The 20867-nt window shown below is 47.7% G+C and overlaps 1 protein-coding gene across 1 annotated transcript; it reads left to right on the top strand.

Moving 5' to 3' along the window:
• Positions 1-11004: 11004 nt before the first annotated feature.
• SOWAHA (sosondowah ankyrin repeat domain family member A) lies at positions 11005-12342 on the top strand. Its single transcript, XM_062502537.1, has one exon. It carries the CDS (start codon positions 11005-11007, stop codon positions 12340-12342), a length of 1338 nt encoding a protein of 445 aa, XP_062358521.1.
• Positions 12343-20867: the final 8525 nt, after the last annotated feature.

The following is a 20867-nucleotide window of genomic DNA, read 5'->3' as shown; positions in this document are numbered from 1 at the left end:
AGATACGGCTGAATGGATCCAATATGGCCACTTCCTGGAAACTCACTCCGCCTGTCGCAGGCGCCACCCGCCCGCCGGACCGGGGGAACCGAGGGGACGGGCACCGCCGGGGCGGGGCAGGGCGAGGGCCAGCCTTCTCTCGGGAGGTCCCGCCGCCCTCAGCCGCGAAGGGGAGTGGAACCGGGGGACATCGGTCGGGCGGGCCCTCGCGGCCCCTGCCGGGAGTGAGGTGCCCGTCTGGGGGCGAGCACAATGGCACGGGTGGCCGTGGCAGGAAAAGGGGGCTGTGAGCGCCCCCAGAACGGGGCAGCGTGCCTGCTGAAGGGCCGGGAGCATCCTCTGCAGGGGTCACACGGACTCATCTCCCCATCTCGGGAAGGTCTCCAGCGTTCAGGCGCGCTGGAAGGACATCACATTCCACAGGGCGGCGGTGCCTCTACACCGAGATGCCTCTGTAACGCGGGAGCCACACCAAAGCGGCATCTACAGCGTGGGTTTGAGCCGGGACACGAGTGCTCACGGCCATAAACGGCGCCCGTGTTTATGCTAATTTAAAGTATGCAACAGAGGGCTGAGGAGTCTTTCTCCATCGTTCTTTCCCACCCAAGGAACAGAGCCAAGGCCACCGCCAGCCTCCGTAACGCAGACATTGGTATTTCAAGAACTGTTAGCGCAGAGCGGTTTCTGTTGCTTTCTGGTGCCCTCTGGTGCAGTGCAGCTCCCCAGAACAGCTCACCAGAGCCATGCGTACTCTCGGTCGTGCTGCTGGGTCAGTAAGATTTGCACCGCTAATCTGGCGCGCTGGGTTTGTCTGAGGCTTTTCCCTCTGTCCCTGCCTCACGCTCTCGGAGCAATCCACTCTTCCTCAGAGAGCTGAGTTTGGTCTAAGAGACAAAATACTTCCGCCTATAACGCTTTTTTCGGCAAAGGGACTAATGAGGATAGTCTTCAAACCCTCCAGTCCTCAAGAGAAAAATTCCTCTTACCACTTCGTAAATTCTGTTAAGAACTTCGTTCTGTTAAGAAATGGGCCAGAAGACCAGCTCCTTTTTCAAGGCCTTTATTAAAGATCAGCTCTGGGTGGGGGCCTGCCGCTGCTCCCGATGGACGACCCGGAGAAGTTGAGCTTTGCTGTGCAGCAGAGCTGGGGATTCCGTCCTCGCCAGAGTCCCTAAGAAGAGCCCTAGTGCCTCTTGGTCTAGGAGTGTCGTGCCATTCAGGGGCTGTTAAGTCATGGCGATAAAACGAAGAAAACTCTGGTGGTGATCTGATGTCCCTCACTGTTCCGCTGGCTCTAGGATGTTATTTTCTGTCTTTAGCTTTATATTTGGCTCGTTGTCCTCGGGGTCTTTTTCTTCAGATGGTACCAAGCGCCCTTTGCGTCCCTTCTTATTTACATATAACTTATTGATGTCACCCTTCTTTCAGTCATGGGCACCATTTTGGGGGAGCAGTGGAGGTATTACCCGATGGGAAGGAAAGGGCATAAGGGTAAGGCAATTCCAGTAACTGGGAACCGAAACAGAGCGAGGCCGGTAATTTAACATGGAAACAAGGTCATCCTACAGACAATTGTGAAACTGGTAATTTAACAATTAACTTGAAAACAGAGTAACCGAACAGACTTAGGAACTTGTTCCTAATAGTTCTACTATAAAAGGGGGACTCGAGGGGGATTCTTTTGATAGATTTCTCAGACGAAAATAAACAGCAAGCGCAGCAGTATTGTATCTGAGAACCATTTATTGATAAAAAAGGGTGTTTTTACTAAGGGGAGATAGGAAAAGGTGCAGAGAGGGAAAAAGAGAGAAGGAGAAGGAAAGAGAAGACAGGGACAGCGTTACCACAAGAACCCCGGTCGTCTGTCAGCATCAGCTCAGCAGGTGGAACGTGCGTGCCGCAAACCGCGGTGTGTGTGCGGAGCTCCCACGGCGGGCCGGGCGCCATTTCCAAGCAGTAGCAGGCTGCACGTTCCTTCCATCGGCGGGGAACAGGCTGTCGTGGCTATGGGCGCAGTCCTGGAGCAGGTGCAGATTCCCAGGGTCGGGGCGCCGCGGCCGCGGGCGCGGTTGCGGCTGGGTGCTGGCGGCAGCGATAGGCTGGTCGGTACAAGCTAGTGCTACGGCAGGTTGGTGCAGGCGGGCAGCGCAGCAAACAGCGGTGGTTGGGGTTAGGTACAAGCAGGCTCGTTCTGCGGACGACGGCTGCGCCTGCAGGCTCGGCTGGGTGCAGGCTCGGCTGGGTGCAGGCTCGGCTGGGTGCAGGCTGGCGGCCGGGCCCGGGAAGCACGGCGGGACCGGCTGGCTGCAGCGGCCTCCGCTCAGTCGGGGAGGCAGCGGAGCACGAGGTTGTCCCGGTGGTGAGATGGGTACGGGCAGCAAAGCAGGACCACAGGGAAGAAAAGGCAGGGAATGGGGGCACGGGTGGGGGAGAAGAGCCAAGATGACCCTCCAAGCGAGGTCATGAGCCCTCCAAGAAACCCAAAGCAAAAATAGCTCCTGTTGTGTAGCAGTTAGCTGCTTTTATGTGCTAAGGTTCCTCCCACAGTTTGATTTCCCGTGCATCCTTCGCATCCGGACATTTGCCCCACCGGCAAGTGCAGAGGGTCACTCGGAGCCCGAGCCTGGAGGCTTTTTCTGGCTGCCTGGCTGCTAGGAGAAGCCCTCCTGGGGACAGGGCTGCCAGCTCATGGACAGCCCTTACAGGAATCTTTCACCTCATGATAACATATGTTGAGGCATAAATAAAAATCAGATTGGTCTGTCTCATAACTACACACGGGAGTCAAAAAAAAAAAAAAAGCAGTGTATGCACAAAAACGAGCAGTTACTGTGCAAGTTTTGAGGGCCCAGTAGAAACTTCCCAGGAGCTTTGGGGACTCACAGAGCCCCCTCTCCTTTGCTCTCAGGCAGCACCTACTCAGCTGAGCTGCTCAAAGCCCATCCTCAGGGCTGATTCTCCCTCAGTGCATACAGCAGCCACAAGACAGTCACTGAGTCGCTGGGTTACAGCAGGTGTCCATATTTTACATCTCCACATCTCTGATTCTTCCCAAGCCTCCTTGCACACTGCTCCAGGAGTTCCGGGAAACACTGTTCGTTCTGGAAAGGCATTGTGTTTATACTGGAGTAAATAATATAGAATATAAATTTAGATGTAGGTTATTGAAGGGGGAAGGCAAGGGTTAGAGGGATCAGAGATCAGGAAGAAGGTTGTGTTCTCCCTTTAAGTAATTTCAAGGCATTTTCTGAGATGGTATAATCCAAATAACTTGATTTTTGAAATATGATAGATCTGGTACAGGTCAAAGGAGCTGTTTTTCCTGAGCTAACTGCCTACAATCAAATTAATTCTGCTAATCCATGTATTAGTTGTGGATAAAGACAGGTTTTAAAAAATTTCTCCATTTCTCTAAAAAGGTCATTGCTGAACACCATCTGTTAATTTATTTTCACCAAAAAATACCAAAACCACTCCCAACCTTTTTGCTGTCACAGCCACAGCTCTTAATACTGCCAAGGACAGCAAAGCTGTCCTGCTGGTCGCTGGCACCTGAAGCCAAAGCCTGAGCAGTGCTATAAGCTTACTGAACCTTTTAGTCATTTACTCCTTGTGAGTGAAAAGTTCCTGCAAACTAGACATTGATTTTATCACCTTGTTTCTTTGGCTGATTCACAAAGGTCCTTTAGTTTTCCCTGGCTCCCTCAGCACAAAATGTGGAGGGTAAAATCTGGTATTTCTGGGGTACAGATGCAAGTCAAACAGTTAATACAGAAGCAGAGTTAACTTTCCAGGCTGCTTTCATATATCACAAAGAAGCAAAATTAAACAGACAAAAAGACCTGAAAGTTAATTTTTAATTTTTTTTATTTTTTACTTTACAATCAGCTTTGTGAGTCCATATTCAAAACAATGGAAAACTCTTACTCAGTACATGTGTAAATACCCTAATGCCAGGTACTTTTGGAGAAGCAATTGACTTTAATTCATTAAGAGCTCTGTTCCGTTCCAATAAAGTGCACAATGTGACAAAGACAAGGCTCACAAAAGCTGATTTCTGTCACGAAAATTAATCCACAAACACCAGAAGTTTATGTCCAAAAAGGAGACGGAGGAGTCCTGTAACTTTACTGAAATAAAAGGAGAGGCCATGGGGCATTTCCCCTGGGGTCTCTCAAAACTTTAAGAGGATGCAGCCTCCTATTTATCCTGATTTCCTGGCTGCATTTCCCTTTCTCTTTCCCCACTGGCTGAGGTACTTGAGAGGTATAGACTTCCCAAAACACCTAATACCCCTTCTAATGTATAACCTCCCCCCGCCTTCTTCTTTTTCCTTGTGTCTCTGTTATTTTCTCTAAACTCAGAGATGCAGCACAGTCTTGAGTGACTAACAGCCTATGTCAATTAGTGGAATTCCTATGGAATTTATGGTGCCCTCCATTGCTTCTTTCACTTCCCTGTATATGGCCTTATCTACCATCAGGCCCAGGGTTTGTTGTTTGTAAAGACACCTCCTTCTCATTCCTTTCATTCCCAAACAGTTTCTGGTTTCTGTGAACTGCAGGTTGGATGCAAAGATTCACAGCACAAAGGAAATTGTGAGACATTGCAACAGATCAAGAGCCAACACTGCTGCCTTCTGGCTCTGAGCTGTGCTGCTTAAACCTCCTGGACCTGGAGTCCTCTGTCCTTTTGTCCAGCAGCACTGCCACCACTGTGGGTCAGACCTCTGTGACAGCAGAGCACTGTATAAAAGCTCACAGTTATTTTTAATCACTTTATTATTTCAAAGCACACTATTTATAGTGCTAAATCAAGAGAAACCCTGCTGATTTCAAAAGGTTCAGTTGCATAAAAAATACTTCAAGAGAAGTGACTTGGATTTGGTGACTCCTTTAACTACTAATTGTTATGCAAATTATTTCTAACAGCTCCATAATTAAATTTATAATATGTGCTGGGTGCTCCTGCAAGGACTTTAAATTTCATGGAATATTTGTACCGGCACCTGCTAAAACCACAGTGGATTTAAGCTGTGGGTTTTTTACAGGTGAAAACCTGGGGCAGAGAGCACAAAGGACTGGAGAGGCACAAATGTGTCCCTAGAATCTCTTTGTCCTGGGGAGAGCAGAGGAAATGCCCTTCTCTGCATGAATGGTGGTATTGCAGCAGCACAGTTCTGATGGTTGGGGAGATCAGCAGGAGGTTCTTCACATTATGAACACAGGTATAGGCAATGAAAGTGGAGAGAAAAATAAATGCTATCAGACAGCACCTTTGATTTCAGACACAGAGAGCAAGTGATCATCCCACCTGCCACATGAATACAGAAGCAAGACCAAGGCCTTTTGAGGATGGCTCCAACTTTCAGGGCTGAATAAAATCCTTGATTTTTAAATCCAGGTGGTGCAGTCAAACATATCTCCTTCAGGGTTTTCAACACAGGCCAGAGGAAGCAGTTTTTGGATAACTGTACATTTTTCACTGTGTATCCTGGGGATTACTAGAAATCAAATGGTTTATAGCTACTCTTTTAGCATCAACACCACCAAGCACTTTATTAAACTTTCATTTGTTATACTGGCAATATATGGAGCTCATAAGGTGTTTCTACAGAAGTGCTATCTTTCTAAACTGGAAGTCAATAGGAGTTGTAGGTCCATTTCCATACAGAAACAGACCCCAAATTTCCCTGTCCCTAATGCTAAACTGCAGCAGAGTGTAGATTTAGATTAACTGTTAGAAGAAAACTCCTTCCTGTGAGGGTGGTGAGGCCCTGGCACAGACTGTCCAGAGAAGGTGCTGATGCCCCATCCCTGGATTCAAGGCTGGCTGGATGGGCCTTGGAACAACTGTGGGTAGTGGAAGGTGTCCCTACCCACTGCAGGGAGGCTGGGAGCTTTAAGGTTGCTTCCAACCCAAATGACTCTATGAGTTGATGATTTTATTACTACCACCACTGAACCTCATGCCAGGTTTGCCTTATCCTGCTAAAATCCCATCAAATTTGCAGGCACCATCTGAAAAACAGAAGATGCTTGGGATGAATCCTTGTCTCATCTGTGTGAATAAGCAGTGTTTAATAAATACAGACTCTGAGATACACGGAAAACTGTTTGAATGGCTGCTGTTAAGAAATATCTTCTGAACTGGTTACTGAAGTCCTTGAGTTAGAGCTGAATCCTTCTCATTTATGAGAAAATGCATTTTATCTGTAAATAACCTCCCACCTCCTTCTCCCACCTCAGGACCCCACTTTTATCTCCTTGTAAAACTATTGGTTATATTTCCTCAGCCCTAAATGATTAGGCCAAGCCATACCTTCTATATAAAAACCCCTGCTTCTGCCCAGTTCAGTGGAATGAAGCTGTCACTGCACCCTTTGCAGAAGCTGCTAATAAAGAACTCTGTGGAACCTCTATGCAGCGCTTCCCATTTCTTCTCCCTGCATTGGCTGAGGTACCTTGCAAGCTAAGCTGAAATCACTGAGAGCTGAAATCACTTAAAGAGCTCATCTCCTGAAACCCAGGCCTTGCTTGCATTTGGTACCATGTGGCTGAGACTGCCCAAGACTGCGAGACAAGGCTGCTGCTTGTGGGACTGCTCTATCCGGGACACGTGTGGCAGCCGGGGTCCCACTGACCCCCAGCACCAGCCACAACAGGGTACCATTCCCTACAGTTTTGGGCAGTAGAAACTTCTTTGCTTTGACTAGATACTGTGCTTGATCTCCCACTTCCTGGTTTTGTGTTGTGTGGATAATTACAGTCATATAATCTACACCTTCCTCCTCTGAGGGGTGGGAAAAGCTCTCAGGTTCACTATGCACTTTACTTCACTGTAATAATGATAATTTGAGTTTGGGAAACTTCTTCACAGGAAAGGTAACTAACTCTCATCAGTCACATAGTTATGAATAGAGGCCAGCTCTCTAGAGCCTATCATGCAGAAATAACAAACTGCACTATTTGTGTTTTAACAAAGTAGTTGTAAGTTAATCTAATCATGGGCTTCTGTATATTCTTTTTGTCTCAGCCAATAAATGAAAAATATCAAGGTTTGAGATCTCCTATGAAGCAGCCCACGGTATTCTGTAAATAGACCAACAAGAAATACTTGCTTTTTTTTTTTGGTGACACAGTGTTGGGGGTTGGTTCTTTCCCTTTTCCCTCTGTGGAATTTTCCCCATTGTCATGCTAAGATACCTGTTGATTAGGCCCTGGTGACAAGGGGTGGGGGGAGAGAGAGGAGGGAAACCCCTGGAGATTCAAACAGGCAGAAGAGCAGACGGGAGGCTCTGGCTCTCCCCATTTCCCCTTGGAGTTGGGACGAGAAGGACGATCGCCGCCTGAGCCCCATCCCTGCCATCCCAGCGTCGGGAGCCATCCTCACTGCTGTGGGACCCTGCCCTGCTGCCTTCTCGCTGGAACCTGCCCTCATCCAGCACTCTGCTGAGCACTGGGACCCACACCGTGAGCGGAGGGCTCTCTCCATCTCTCTCTCTCTTTCCCCTGGGACAGCGCTGCCATCACCCCCAGCCCTCCTGCAGCTCTGCGGGACCTGCCCGCCCCCAGCACCGGGAACTGCAGCTCAGGGAAAAGGTGCCTGCAGCCAGAAAGGGACTGGCACTGACTTACTGCTCTGCTTGTGCCTAATTTCATAGCTGCTGTTTTGTTTGTCTTGTTAGATATACTAGTAAAGAACTGTTATTCCTATCCCCATATCTTTGTCTGAGAGCTCCCTTAATTTCAAAATCATAATAATCTGTAGGAAGGGGGGATCACATTTTTCGGTTCGGGGGGTGGCTTCTGCTTTCCTTGGCAAACACTTGTCTTTCAAACTAGGACACACAGAAAGAGGCAAAACTTCTTATACTTTTTTAAGGCTGGAATTTTGGATGACTGATGAATATAACACCCATAATGTTCCAGGATTTTATTGTCTGTATTAATAAAATTCATTCAAAGGGTTTAATTTCTGCTCCATAATCTGATCAGTGTTACCAGCACTCAGCAGACTAAGAGGAGCTCACTGGGACCTGGTCTTCTGATACTTGGCAATTCATCCCTTAATGGTGGGTAACCAAAAGGCATCAACAGCTAAAAGGAAGGGTTTGCAAGCAGGCTGCATGTGGTCTGGAACTGGTATGGGTGATTAGCCAGAAGTGTTGTTTTCTTTCTTACTGCAGATAGTATAGGAGATTAATGTGTTAGGTTACTAACACCCACTGAAAGATTGTGAAAAGGAGCACAACCACATGCCATGAGGTGCCCATGAAGAGAGTTAGTGTGAGACAGGCTGGAGGCATTACCTAGGCAAAGAGGTCATTGTGTCAGGGCAGTTAAACCAGACCAACCGGTTCAGACTGCATGGCATGAGGTGCATATGTAAACATCGTGTCTCCTCTTCTATGACCTCCTGGCTATATGTCCTTCTGCTCTGCAGTGATGGGGAATGCCGGGATCTGCAGAGGGCAACAGTCACAGTAACTCCTCTCTTTTTGGACCTTGACCCAATGCAAGTGCTCAGGGAGCCTTGGCTGTGTGGGTGCAGAGCAGTGAGGTGTTCTGGGAGCCTGGTGCAGGGAGATCCCTCAGCAGGAATGGTGCTGGGCCATGGATAAGACAGGTGGGATGTGACAGCACCCTTGTGGGTCTCAAAGGATATAGGTGTGCAGGGTTATGATGCTGTGCAGACAGGGACAGAGTGTAGTGAGCTTGAGACCCCACTTCTTCCCCCTACCCCAACCGCTTGAACCAATTCAAGCAACTGGAGCAACTTCTCCTTTAACATTTGCACCATAAGCAAATGTTTTTTATAAGAGCCTGTTCTTCTGAATCATTTCCGCCCCCCACCCCCCGCTCTCATTTGTAGATACAAACTATAATCCTAGGGTATAGCTGAAAGTTTGCAATGCAAAAATGACAGACTGCTGAGATTTTCTTATGCCTGCAAGGGACTCTAGTAAGGATCTGAACAGCAAAAGCAAGGCACAGCAATTAGTATTTGGATGCAGGGTTGTTTGTTGCTCTCTACATAAGGCAGGCAATGCCATGAGCTATAGAGCATTGCAGAACACTGCTCAAGTGGCTGCCTCAGCAAGGGCAAGGTTGCTGTTCAGGCCATGTGAAAAGGCAGTAATAGGAGATGTGCGATTCACATAGAAACACAGAACTCATACAAGAAAATTACACACTATTATTATGTGAAAGAGCATTACAGCAGCAAAATTATTTGAGGAACTGGTTCAGTGCCATCTCATTAGCAAAAGATGAAGTAGTTTTACAGACATTTGCTCAAAGATGGGGAAAGAATGCCAAATGCAGTCTATGGGAAAAGGCTCTCTCAGTAAAGGTAAGTAAGAGGCAGAAGGGTAGTCAGCATCAGCGAGGACACACCTCACATTGCCTTCAAAATGCAGGCTTTGACACAGACAGATCATAGAATCATTAAAGTTGGAAAAGATCTCCAAGATCATTAAGTCCAGCCTTTGATTAAACACCACCCTCTCTTACTAAATCACAGTACTATGTCCAGTCATTCCTTGAATACTTTGGGGATGGAGACCCCACCACCTCCCTGGGCAGACCATTCCAGAGTTTGAAATCTTTACTGTAAAGAAATTCCTTCTGATGCCCAACCTGAACCTCCCCTGGTCCAGCTTAAGGCCTGGGAGAAAAAGCCAAACCCCGCCTTCCTACAACCTTCTTGTAGAATGTTAAGAGCGTTAAGATCACCTCAGGCTAAATACCTCCAGCACCTCAATGCTCAATCCTCCCTGAACTGAGGGGCCCAGAACTGGACACAGCACTTGAGGTGTAGCCTCACCAGTGCTGAGTACCTGCCCTACCCTGCTACCAGAGTACCAGACCTGCCCTGGTCCTGATGGCCACACTGTCACTGATATAGACCAGGATACCATTGACCTTCTTGCCCACCTGGGCTCATGCTCAGCCACTGTCAGCCAGCACCTCCAGGTTCCTTTCCACTGGGATGCTTTCCAGCCACTCTCCCCCCAGTCTGCAGCTCTGCAGGGGATTGCTGTAGCTGAAGTGTAGACCTGTCATTTCACCTTGTTGACCCTCATACCATTTGCTTCAGCCCATTGATCCAGACTGTCCAGATCCCTCTGCAGAGCCTTCTTATCCTCCAGCAGATCAACACACCCAATCTGGTGTCATCTGCGAACTTACTGAGGGTGCTCTTCAGCCCCTCATCCAGATGATTAACAAAGATATTAAACAAGACTGGGCCCCATACGAAGCCCTGGGGAACCCCACTAGTGACCCGTCCACATTGTAGATGCAATATAGGTAAAAACCACAGATAATAATATAAGATTATATATATTTATATGATAATATATAGTACCACATAGAGTATATATTCTATATACTGACCCATCCACCCATTTCTGACCAATTTTGAGGCATCAGCCTCTTGCCCAGCAGGATCACAGAACACCTGAGCTTTTCCAGGAATGGAGACCAAACTCTGCAAAGCGATTTCTACCTAATGCTGCTCCACTTATTTGCTACTGAAACAAACCAAAAAGCAAATCAAAATAAACAAACAAAAAACCCCGAACAAATCTTTTTAGGAAGCCGGAAGACTAGTAAATGGGTAGAGCGTTCGATCCTGCCCGAGAAGCCTCCCATAACCCTCGTACCCTCACCGGCTCTTGGGCCGGGCCCGGGTCCGTGTCAGCCGCCGTCCGCCCGTCCCTCCGGGCGGTGCCGCCGCGGCCCCGCCACTGCCCGGGCCGGGCCGGGCCCTCCCGGCAGCGCCGCCCCGCGGGCGGGGCGGGACCGGCGCCGGGGCCGCAGCGCTCCATGGGCGGGGCGGTTCGAGCGCCTCCGTGGAGCGGCCGCGGGGGAGGCGCTGGCCGCAGCAGGTGCCTCCCGCCCCGGAGCCCTAGCCACCCCCGCGGGCTCCCGGCATCCTACTCCGCGCGGGGGCGGCAGAGGTGGCGGCGGCTCCACCACCGCCACCTGTTGCGGCGAGATGGCGAAGCTCGACATCAGCGCGGAGGCAGTGATGGGCTTCCTGAGGGAGCGCGGCGGGCGGGTGCGCAACACCGAGCTGGTGAGCGCCTTCCGGCCGCTGCTGGAGGCCGGCGGGGCTGGTGCGGATGCCGATGCCGGCGCAGGGGAGGCGGAGGGGCGGGCGGCGCGGCGGGAGCGGTTCAAGGCGGCGGTGAACGCCGTGGCCACGGTGAAGGAGATCGAGGGCGTCAAGTTCGTGGTGCTGAAGAAGCAGCTGCGCGCTGCCCCGCCAGCGAGGGGCGATGCCGGCGCCCCTGTCCCGGTTCCCGTTCCCGACCCCGCCGGGACGCCCCCCGAGGAGCCGCCGGGGCCGCGGGCCGTGGCCGAGCTGCGGGGCCTGTTCCAGGGCGGTGGAGGCGGGGTGCCCCTGCCCGGCGGCGCGGGGGGCGGCCGGCGGGAGCCGCCGCCCAAGCCCTGCATGCTGCCCGTGCGCTGCGTGCTGCCCCCCGCCACCCCGGGGCCGCCCGAGGGGACGGCCGCCCCGCTGTCCCCCCCGCCGCTGGACGAGGAGGCCGGGTCCCGCTCCCCTGGGCTGCGGAGGGCACCCAAGAACCACCGGGCCAGCGAGGAAACGGTGGTACCACTGGAACAGGCGGAGCACCAGTGGCTAGTGCTGGCGGCCGACGGGCAGTGGACACAGCAGCTCCACGGGCTGCTGCTGGGCGACGCCAGCCTGGCGGCTCGCAGGGATTTCATCTCCGGCTTCACCGCCCTGCACTGGGCCGCCAAGAGCGGCAACTGCGACATGGTGACCAATATCATACGAACGGCCGAGAAGGGCGGGTCCCGTGTCAATGTGGATGCCAGGTCGCATGGTGGCTACACGGCGCTGCACCTGGCTGCTATACACGGCCAGGAGAAGATCATCACCATGCTCGTCTACAGCTACCATGCCAAGATTGACCTGAGGGACTACAGTGGGAAGAAGCCGCACCAGTACTTAAAGGAGGGGACGTCCCTTACAATCAGGCGCTTGCTGGGGGACCCCAGCCTTTCCCAAAACATGGAGCACTCCATGCCCATCAAGAAGTCCACAAAGCTTGCAGCTTCAATCTTGAGCTCCACTAGCACTTTCCTGGGAGTTATATCTGATGACATGGCTTTCTATGATCTCACCAAAGGCTTAAGGAAGCCCTCAACTTTAAACAAGCTTCTGACTGCCACTACAGGCCCGAGGAGGAAGCCAAAGACCAGAGGAGGCTTTCCTTCATATTCCTCACTCCCTGAGGCAGCGGAGGAGGAGGAAGAGGTTGTCGTGAAACGCAGACCTGTTTCTGAGTTATTCTTTGGCCACTAGCCTCTGCCTTACTGTGATCAAAATGGTTTAATGGCACGGCTGGTGTCTCAGCTTTCTCTTGCAGAAGCAGTTTGGATTTTTTCTCTCCGTGTCTGTCTTTTTGGATGTTTAACTGAATCAGTGATAGGGTGTACATCCAAAGCTCACAGCATGAAACCCAGCCCCAGGTGCTTGTGGAAAGGAAGCTGCCAGGAAGTGCTATCCCTGCTGTGTGTACCGACGTGCTGATCTATTGGTGGGGACCACAGACTTTGTGCTTAATGGTTGATAAACTAAAACAGCTTATGTGTGTGTGGACAGGTCAAAATGCCTGAGGGACAGTCTTCTTGATCTCTATTCTTCATCTGGAGAGCAAAAGCAAGGTCAAGAATTGCATATTTTACACTGTGAACAGCAAGCTGATAGCTGGCTACTTTAACAAGGCTTGTTATCTAACAGGATTAAGTTATCAGAGGAAAGATGCATAGTTTTCTATGTTGTTTCTGATTATTTTGGTAGCAGAAGAAAGATATTTCTATTTAGAAAAATTGTCTACTTTTTCAAAACAGTTTCTCACTTTGAGACTTTCTCACTCACTCAGTATTTCACATCAGAAGTACTAACGTAACAATCTTAATTGTTGGCCTGATGCATTTTATTAGATGAATTACTTAAAAAGATAGACCCTGACCTTCACTGTGAATTGTCTACCTCAGTTGGAAATCTTGGCCAGTGGTTTTAAGTGTTTCTCTCTTCCTGAACGACTTTTTCACTAGGTGGTACTTACCACATGTCTTAATGATACTGTGAACATTTAAACTTGCTGTAGTTCAATCAACTTAAGCTGAATAAAAAACCATGTTAATAGTGAAAAACTGAACTGCAAAACTGGGAATTGGATCTGTCAGAGTTTCTAAGTAGCTAACTGGAAACAAAGTTAGGCTTGTATGTCTGATTCTTTTTTGTTTAAAACTTGGCCCATTTTGACCTATTTACAATAAGTACTTTTGAACATTGGGCTTTATGTAATATTAGGTGTTTCATGACAGAAACTTGGCATGACCTCTTGAAGCAGTGTTTATCTCAACAGCATGAATTATTGACCTAAACTGAACTCTTCTTCTTTTATATGATAAACATAGTTGTTCTATATATAGAACTACACATAGCTCAAAAAGCATGCTAACTGCATGTTAGGTTTGCAGTAAGATTATTTTTTTAATTACTGCTTGGTTAGAGTTAATGCAAAGAGGCAGAGCTATGAACATAAACTATCCCAACTTCTGGGGCAAGTCTGCTAAACCAGCATGTTTTCTCTAAAACTGACTAGAAACCTGTATCATTGTGGGGTGAGAGCAATGCTGCACTGACCTTGGCTTTCTGCATTGAAAGACTAGTTTGCATGCTTTGCCTTTCCTTCCAAGTCAGTGACTTCAGGAATGTTTTGGGTTTTTTTTCTGCCTTGCATTAAACCTAGTACTTGTATGTAATTGGTTCTAATTGGCTCGTCCCAAACACCCACGAGAAATGCTGTAGGACTGAAGATGGAGACACTGCCCTCTTTACTTCAAAACACTCTCCCTGAAGTTCCTGGAGTTGGTGACATTTGCTGGGAGTGTGATCAGAGGCTGCAGCCAGGTCTGATGCACCTGTTCTAGGAAGAGGCTGGATTATTCTGCACTGGTCTGCTTCTGGATTGAACTAATTAAGTTGTTAAGCAAAGGTTAATGATCAAACACCGCATGACTTCTATATCTGGAGTAGGGTTTAAAAAAAATAAAATCCAATTTGTTTTCTATCTGTTGATGTGACCATTGACCAGTGTGGTCTTTTGAACCCTTGATTTGTGCTGTGCTCTGTCAGCTTGCAGAGTTCTGGGAAAAACAGGGTTCTGTTTTAAAGTGGCTTTCCAAGTATACGGGCAGAGAACGTTTTTCTCCTGTGAAACCACAGAAGTGTGTGTGCATTCATGTTACCTCTGATGCACTGAAACTGCCTGGTGAAAGCATCCTGTTTCTGTGGGAATTGTAAACACTCCAGTTTGGCTAGGCCTTATTGAGAAGTTTGTTCAATAATTTATGGTATAGGCTTGATACCTGTTCAAACAACCTTGCTGAACTTTAGTGCTCATTCAGAGTTAAGACTACGTGAGCCAGAGGAGCAAGGTTCAAGGATGGAGTGTTTTGTGTTTAAAAACCCCACCTGACTAAGCTGGAGAGTGTGGTTTTTTTTGTGATTTCACCCCAGGGAGAGTGGGAAGGAGGTTTCATTGCTTCTGTGTTGTTCTGTCAAATAAATTGACAGCTGAGATAGGACTTCATTGCAACATGTATCATCAAGAAAATTCTACACTACTCCTTCCTCAGAGGCATCAAAGTGATTAGCTGGTGTGATAGAAAAATGCCTAGCAGCAAGAGCCCTCTTCCAGCATTCCCCAGGGAGTGCTGGAGTCTTGGCAGGAGGGTGGTGTTGCAAAGGTGGGGAGCTCACAAGGCCAGGTGCTGTGGGTGGGGCAGGCTGGGCCAGGCTCTGCCAGCAGGTTTGTGTAGTGACTCAGCTCATTCCTCCTCCTTGTTGAGCTGATGGAGGAAAATACAGTGTTTAGGCAGGCTGGGATGAATACATGAAGTGTGGTACAATTTCAGGTGCAGATGAATACTGAGAGGTATTGAGAACGCACTGCTGTAATCATAAAGGTGTATATATAGTGCCTGTAGTTTGAAGTGCAACCAATCTGTCAGCCAGGTATATATATAGTGCCTTTAGTTTGAAGTACAACCAGTCTGTCAGCCTGGCTGGGTTTTAAAGTTTCCTCTTAAACTGGGAAGGGACACTACAGGGTGATGAGTGATTATGGGAGTGTTTTCCTGAAAGAGGCTAAAGCTGCACTATGAATCCCTCAGCTTGGCTGGTTCTCCCTAATTCTCATTTTCAAGCCTAAATCTGGCCAAATGCAGTAGGATTTTCACCTGAACAAATGACAGCTGTGAAGTTTAGCCAGGACGTTTTCACAGGAACAGCCGAGAGGAGGACTGGGTTCCCTGAGCACACTGGCCCAGGGCAGGGGCTGTGCCACGGGCTGGGCATGAAGCCTTTGAATCCCTGGCCCAGTCTAGAGCTGGGAGCTGCCCAAGGCACCGTCAAAGGTAATATCAGGAAAGGTAAAAACCAAATAAACCTGAGCTCTCCCCTGGCTCTTCTCCTGCCCCCTGGAGAGGGCTTAGTGGTGGGGAAGGCTGGAGAACGGAAGGCACAGATCCCACATCTGGCATAGTAGCAGGACTCAGCAGCTTGGTGGTATTCTTCTTTGGTTACTAGCCTGCCCTCTCAGCATGTCTCAGTTTTCCTGCTACAAAATGTAGATAATCATCTTGGTCACTTCTTTAAAGCATACAGTCAGTACTGATACACAAATTTAAATCAAGATAATGTTTTTGGACCTGTAGGCAGCGTGAGCAGTGTCATTCCCCCACCCTGTGAATGCACATTCAGTGGAGCACCTACAAAAATAAAACTAGCTCAGATTTTAGTTCAGCAGCACTAGGGATCAGGAAGGCTACTGTTTGCCTGGCCCTGGCTCAGTCTGCTGAGGCTAACTTGGTTTGTCTGTTCCTTGGCACATTTTGTTCTGAGGAGTGTCAGCTCAAAAACCTGTCCTGAAGAGCTCTGCAAACAAACCTTAAACCACAATTCTGCACAAAGGGACAGACTTTGTCCTCCTGGATGTGGCTGTTTGGGCAGTGTGAGGCAGTGTGGTTGTGGTTGGGCTCAGAGATTTTTGGATGTCTCCATTCCCTTGTGAGTGCTACTCAGAAATGTGCACTATGAAAACCCAGGAAATGCTGCTCCTGCACTTCAGAGGAGTCTTAATGAGACTTCAGCTTCATCACAAACCCACGGTCCAGTGGAATTGTCACAGTAACTCCAAAAGACCAATGGGAGCTGCAGCCACCAGCTGGAGGTAGACAGTCACCTAATTTCCCATTGCTCATCTCTTGCTCCCTCTCTTCATGTTTCCACCATGACCTACATTCCTTGGATGTATTTGCCTCCTGATTTGCATATTGATATGAATAAAATGGCAACATGGCAGTTTTTGGCCTTTCCAGTTGTTTGTACTATTGTAAGACTCCCCAAATTAAGAGGTTATTAACAGGGACTTGGCTAGCATGTAGCGTGGGCACAAACAGTGTGGTGTTTGTTTGCTGCAGGGGGAGAGCAGGGACAGAGCAGGACAACACAGATCAGAAGCTCTGCATCATAATGAAGAATATTTCTATTACAGTTTCAAGGTTTATTTCAGTAATTTATAAGACAAAGCAAGTCATTAAGCACATTGAGCCTTTATACTGTGTGTGTAACCCGGAACCAGGCAAAAAAATCCATACTGTTAATATTAGTACAGCTTTAGTACATCTTCTTCCCTTTTTGTGAAGAGAAAATAGAGATGTGCACGATAAAAGTTACGCTGGGAGTGTTCAGCTTTTCCTTTCTTGGTTGAACTTCTGCTCTAGGTTTGTCCCAGGTAGAGCATTACTCCCTTTCTTCACCTGAAAGCATGAATTCTTCTCCAAACCCAAACCACCATTTCCCAAGAGGAAAAGAATCCATCCCCATCACTTTGGAGACCCTCCAGTCAAGGTGAGAGACTCCAGCTGAGAAGCACAGCAAACACTGTGGAGTCACAGCTGACACAAACCAAATAACATTCATTTCCACTTAACAGAACCCAATACCCAAATGCACAAGCCCTCGATGTGAGGTCATGGTATTGGGGTGCCAGGCCTTCCCTGACGTCCTCACCCACAGGCTCCTGAATGAGGCACATGGTCACGCCAATAAGATTCACCAGCATGGTTACAATAACAAACTGCAGCGGTACAGACAGACTTTCTCACCGTGATTGTTGTGTTGTATTTTCTTCCAGCACTCTCCTATGGTAGTTTTCCCCTTTGCAACTAAGAACTAGAGCTTCACTCCAGGCTGGGATAAGCTCTGGAGCAGAGCTCTCCAAGCAGCCACTGTGACATCAGGTGACACTGACCCTGTGCTCAGCAGGGAGCATCTGAAACCCAGAAAAGGGTCCTGCAGGCACTAGCCATGCCATCAGGAGCTGACACAGGGCAGGGATCTCTGGAGAGATTGTTTCACAAGTGGTTCCCTTTTGAGGTAGTTTGGGATGTTCTTGCTCCTCCACCATGGGCTGAGCCCATTACAGAGAACTCCCTATTCACATAATTGGGTCTTTATTCAGATTTTTAGAAATGTCACTTATTCTCTAAATCAAGACTATCAGTGCAGCCCATATTCTCTCTCTGTGAATTTATGAGATGACTTAGCTTCAAGGCTCATGGTATTTTAGAGTTTCTGATAACCTTTAATGCCTCTCTTCATTTAACAGTGAAATTCAAGTGCTGCTTCTTGAGAGCCTTTTGTGAACCCCAGAGACAGCATGATTCCTACAGGCTGATTATTCTTCAGTGTCTATGTGGGCTCCCTCCAGGCACAGAAGATTAGTTTTGCAATGCTGCTCTGAGTTTATTTTAAAAAATTTATTCAGATGGTTGCCATGAATTCTCAAAGCAGAGAGAACTTGTTAAATGCAGCTCTCACAAGCACCAAATAGATCTTTTTGCAGAGTACATTTGCAATAACTCTTGCAGCTCTCTGTTCCTTAATCAGTTCCACATGTGAAAGTCCCCCAGCATAACGTCCCAGTGAAGAAAATGAGGCTGGGGTTTAAAACAAAATAATTAAATTCCTTCAATTTAATGCCCAAAAGGCTGAAACAGCAGCTCCCGGTCCAGCAGTGAATCCTACACATTGCAGTGGATGTTAAATGAAGTTCTAAACGAGCTACTGTGTCTAAAATCTCTCAGTCGCTGCCAGGACACTGCTTGCAGACAGGCAGGATGCACTGCTGCCATTAGCTGCACCCACACCTGCACCACAGGCTCCCTCGTGTCTCAGGCAATACAAGCCATCTTCTTATCCAAAATCAGGCCCACCTGCTTCTGCCTAGCACAAAGCAGCTATTGCAGAGTCTCCCCCCACGCCATTTGCATGTGGGTGGCCAAGCGAGATGCAGAGATGGTTCCTAGAATCCCACCAGCACTGTTCTGGAGGCAGCTGTCATTAATTCATAGAGACATCTTCCCGAAGGGCTCCAATTACAGTTCTCCATGGAGCTGGGCTCACATTATGTTTTACCTGTGACAGTATCGGGCTGGCAGGCAGCACAGAGACTCCCAAGGCTGGGCAGTAGAGGGGAATTCCTGCTTGCCCTCCCAGAGGGTCAGGTACCAAGCAGCTCCTTTATTCCTTGTATTTTCCCAGCTCTACAACCTGACTTCATTTACTTAAGAAGTCGCTCGGCACGGGGTCGTTGCCACGGTGCAGAAGCCTCTGGAAACTGATATACTTTCCCAGGGCTCCAGTCCAGAGATAACTCAGTGCCATTGCTGCAGCAGTCACAAATGAAAGGCTGATGAGTAATGGTATAAGCAGTAATTATATACAAGCACTGCACAGGATTTTATTTCCATAATCCCTGTGGATCCACTTCCTGAAGAAGACCACCAGACACTGCCATTAAGAGTTCAAGTCTTATATTTGTCTTTTGATGGTAAAGGGTCATAAAAAACTGTGTGGAGCAGTTGGGACCACAGTGTTGTAAAATGAAGATGCTCTGCATTTCTGGCCATCTTGCCTTCTACACTGCATGATTTGAAGTTGGGAAAAAGCTGCCACATGTTGGTATGGAGATGTAATTAGTGCTCTAAATACCAAACTTCCAGCAAAAAGCAATAGGATTCAAGAGCATGTGCTTAAACTATTTCTTGGCTTCAGTCTGTACTTTCAGAGGCCAGAGCTAACTGGAAAAGGACACTTTACCATGTCTTAGTATGCTGCTGTGCCAGGAATGCTGCACATGGCTGAAGTCCAGCATGAACTTTCACCATTACTTCCCTAAGAATTTTTTAACAAATAATCAGTATCAAAACTGAGACCCACCTGATAATCCAGACCTGCTGGTGCTTTGAAAGGGCATCTCTACTTGCCTGCAAAGAGGTTCTGATGCTGTCACTGTGTCCATTTTTCACTTTGCCTGGAATTTACAGTCTAACACTGTACCAAGGAGTCTATTTTTCTTAACAGAGTAAAAGTTATTTTTAATTATTGCTCTTTGAAGTATACATGCAAGTGCCAATTGTGGAAGGGGTAGCATACTCTCCATGGCACAACACCCTAAAAAGATAAGCCAAACAAGGCAGACCCATTTTTTCCCCTTAAAAGCAAGCATTAGCTTCAATTACAAAACACCTATTTCCAATCAGGTGTTTTTCCCTCAACTAGGAATAATAAGAATAAAGTGCACCTTCAAGTCAGGCTTCTCAAATCATATAAACAGCTCATTTAACATTGCTTGTATTTTATAAATCCTCTGCTGACTCCATAAACATTGTTTCAGTTATTTTAAAGACTATTTTCAAAAGACATCTTTCAGATTTATGTGTTAAAAGCCTGTATTTGTGGCCTTCTGAGAACCACTGTGCAGATTACTCGCAGGATCTACAGTGTCTGGCCATTTTCCCTCATGTATCAAGACAACCACAGTACACTCAGAAGCTTGGTCACTGTGCTCCCAGAGTTCTTGTGCCCAGTGACACGCAATTCCAAAGAAGATTCTTCAGGAGCAGGACAGCTTCTCTCAGTGGTGGTGATACTTATTGTAGCCAGGACACACACCACTAGTAAAACATTTCCTGGTAAAGCCCAGGATCATGGCACATGGAACATCTTTTTTGGCTGTGGAAGAAACCTGAGTTAAATTAGTGGCTGCCTTATTCATGGTCTAGGTACGTAGTTTAGGCTGCATATTGTTCTCACTGAATTCTTCCAAACAAAACACACTGAGATTTTAAACATAAAAACATCACTGGTTTGACTCAGTGCAAACACTGGCTTAAGAGATTTTCGCCAAGGGATTTATATAAAGTCTCATTGAAATGGAATAATCTCTTCCAGTGGCTCCTCCTGGTCCAGTCTGCAGCAGAGTTTTTCCTCCCATGTTCAGGCTTTTTGTGCATGCTGACAATTGAAAACTACCTAAAAGCAACCCTCTGAAGGTGCTGCTTGAAAAATAAATTCTTCAAAAGCACAGCAAAGACTTTGCAAATGACTGTTCAGGAATGAGCTCAGAGTTTATGATTCCCAAACCTGTTCATTTATACTGGCTACATCACTGATTGGCCCTTTGATGTCAATGAAGACCACCCTTTTTCTGGCCTCCTCTGAACAGCCTGCCACCATTACACAGAACCAGGAAAGACTCATGGGTGGCAACTCTCAAGAAAGGAAGTAATTATTTTCTTTCATTACAGTGTACTTTTACTGTGTCACACATATAAAGAGTAGAAACAAATGCAGGAGTTTCACTGAAATGGTCCATAACATTTGCTATGGCTTTGTGCAATCACCAATTCAAATCTGAACACCCACATAATTTTTCATTTCAAATGTTCAATCCACCCACAAGAGACAAA

This window comes from Cinclus cinclus, chromosome 14, assembly GCF_963662255.1.
Source record: "Cinclus cinclus chromosome 14, bCinCin1.1, whole genome shotgun sequence".
Lineage (NCBI taxonomy): Eukaryota > Metazoa > Chordata > Aves > Passeriformes > Cinclidae > Cinclus > Cinclus cinclus.
The sequence above is the reverse complement of the archived record's forward strand: the minus strand, read 5'-3'. Positions and strand labels throughout refer to the sequence as shown.

Excerpts from the sequence above, each read along its gene's own strand:
- SOWAHA (XM_062502537.1), top strand. The coding sequence starts at position 11,005 with ATGGCGAAGCTCGACATCAGCGCGGAGGCAGTGATGGGCTTCCTGAGG.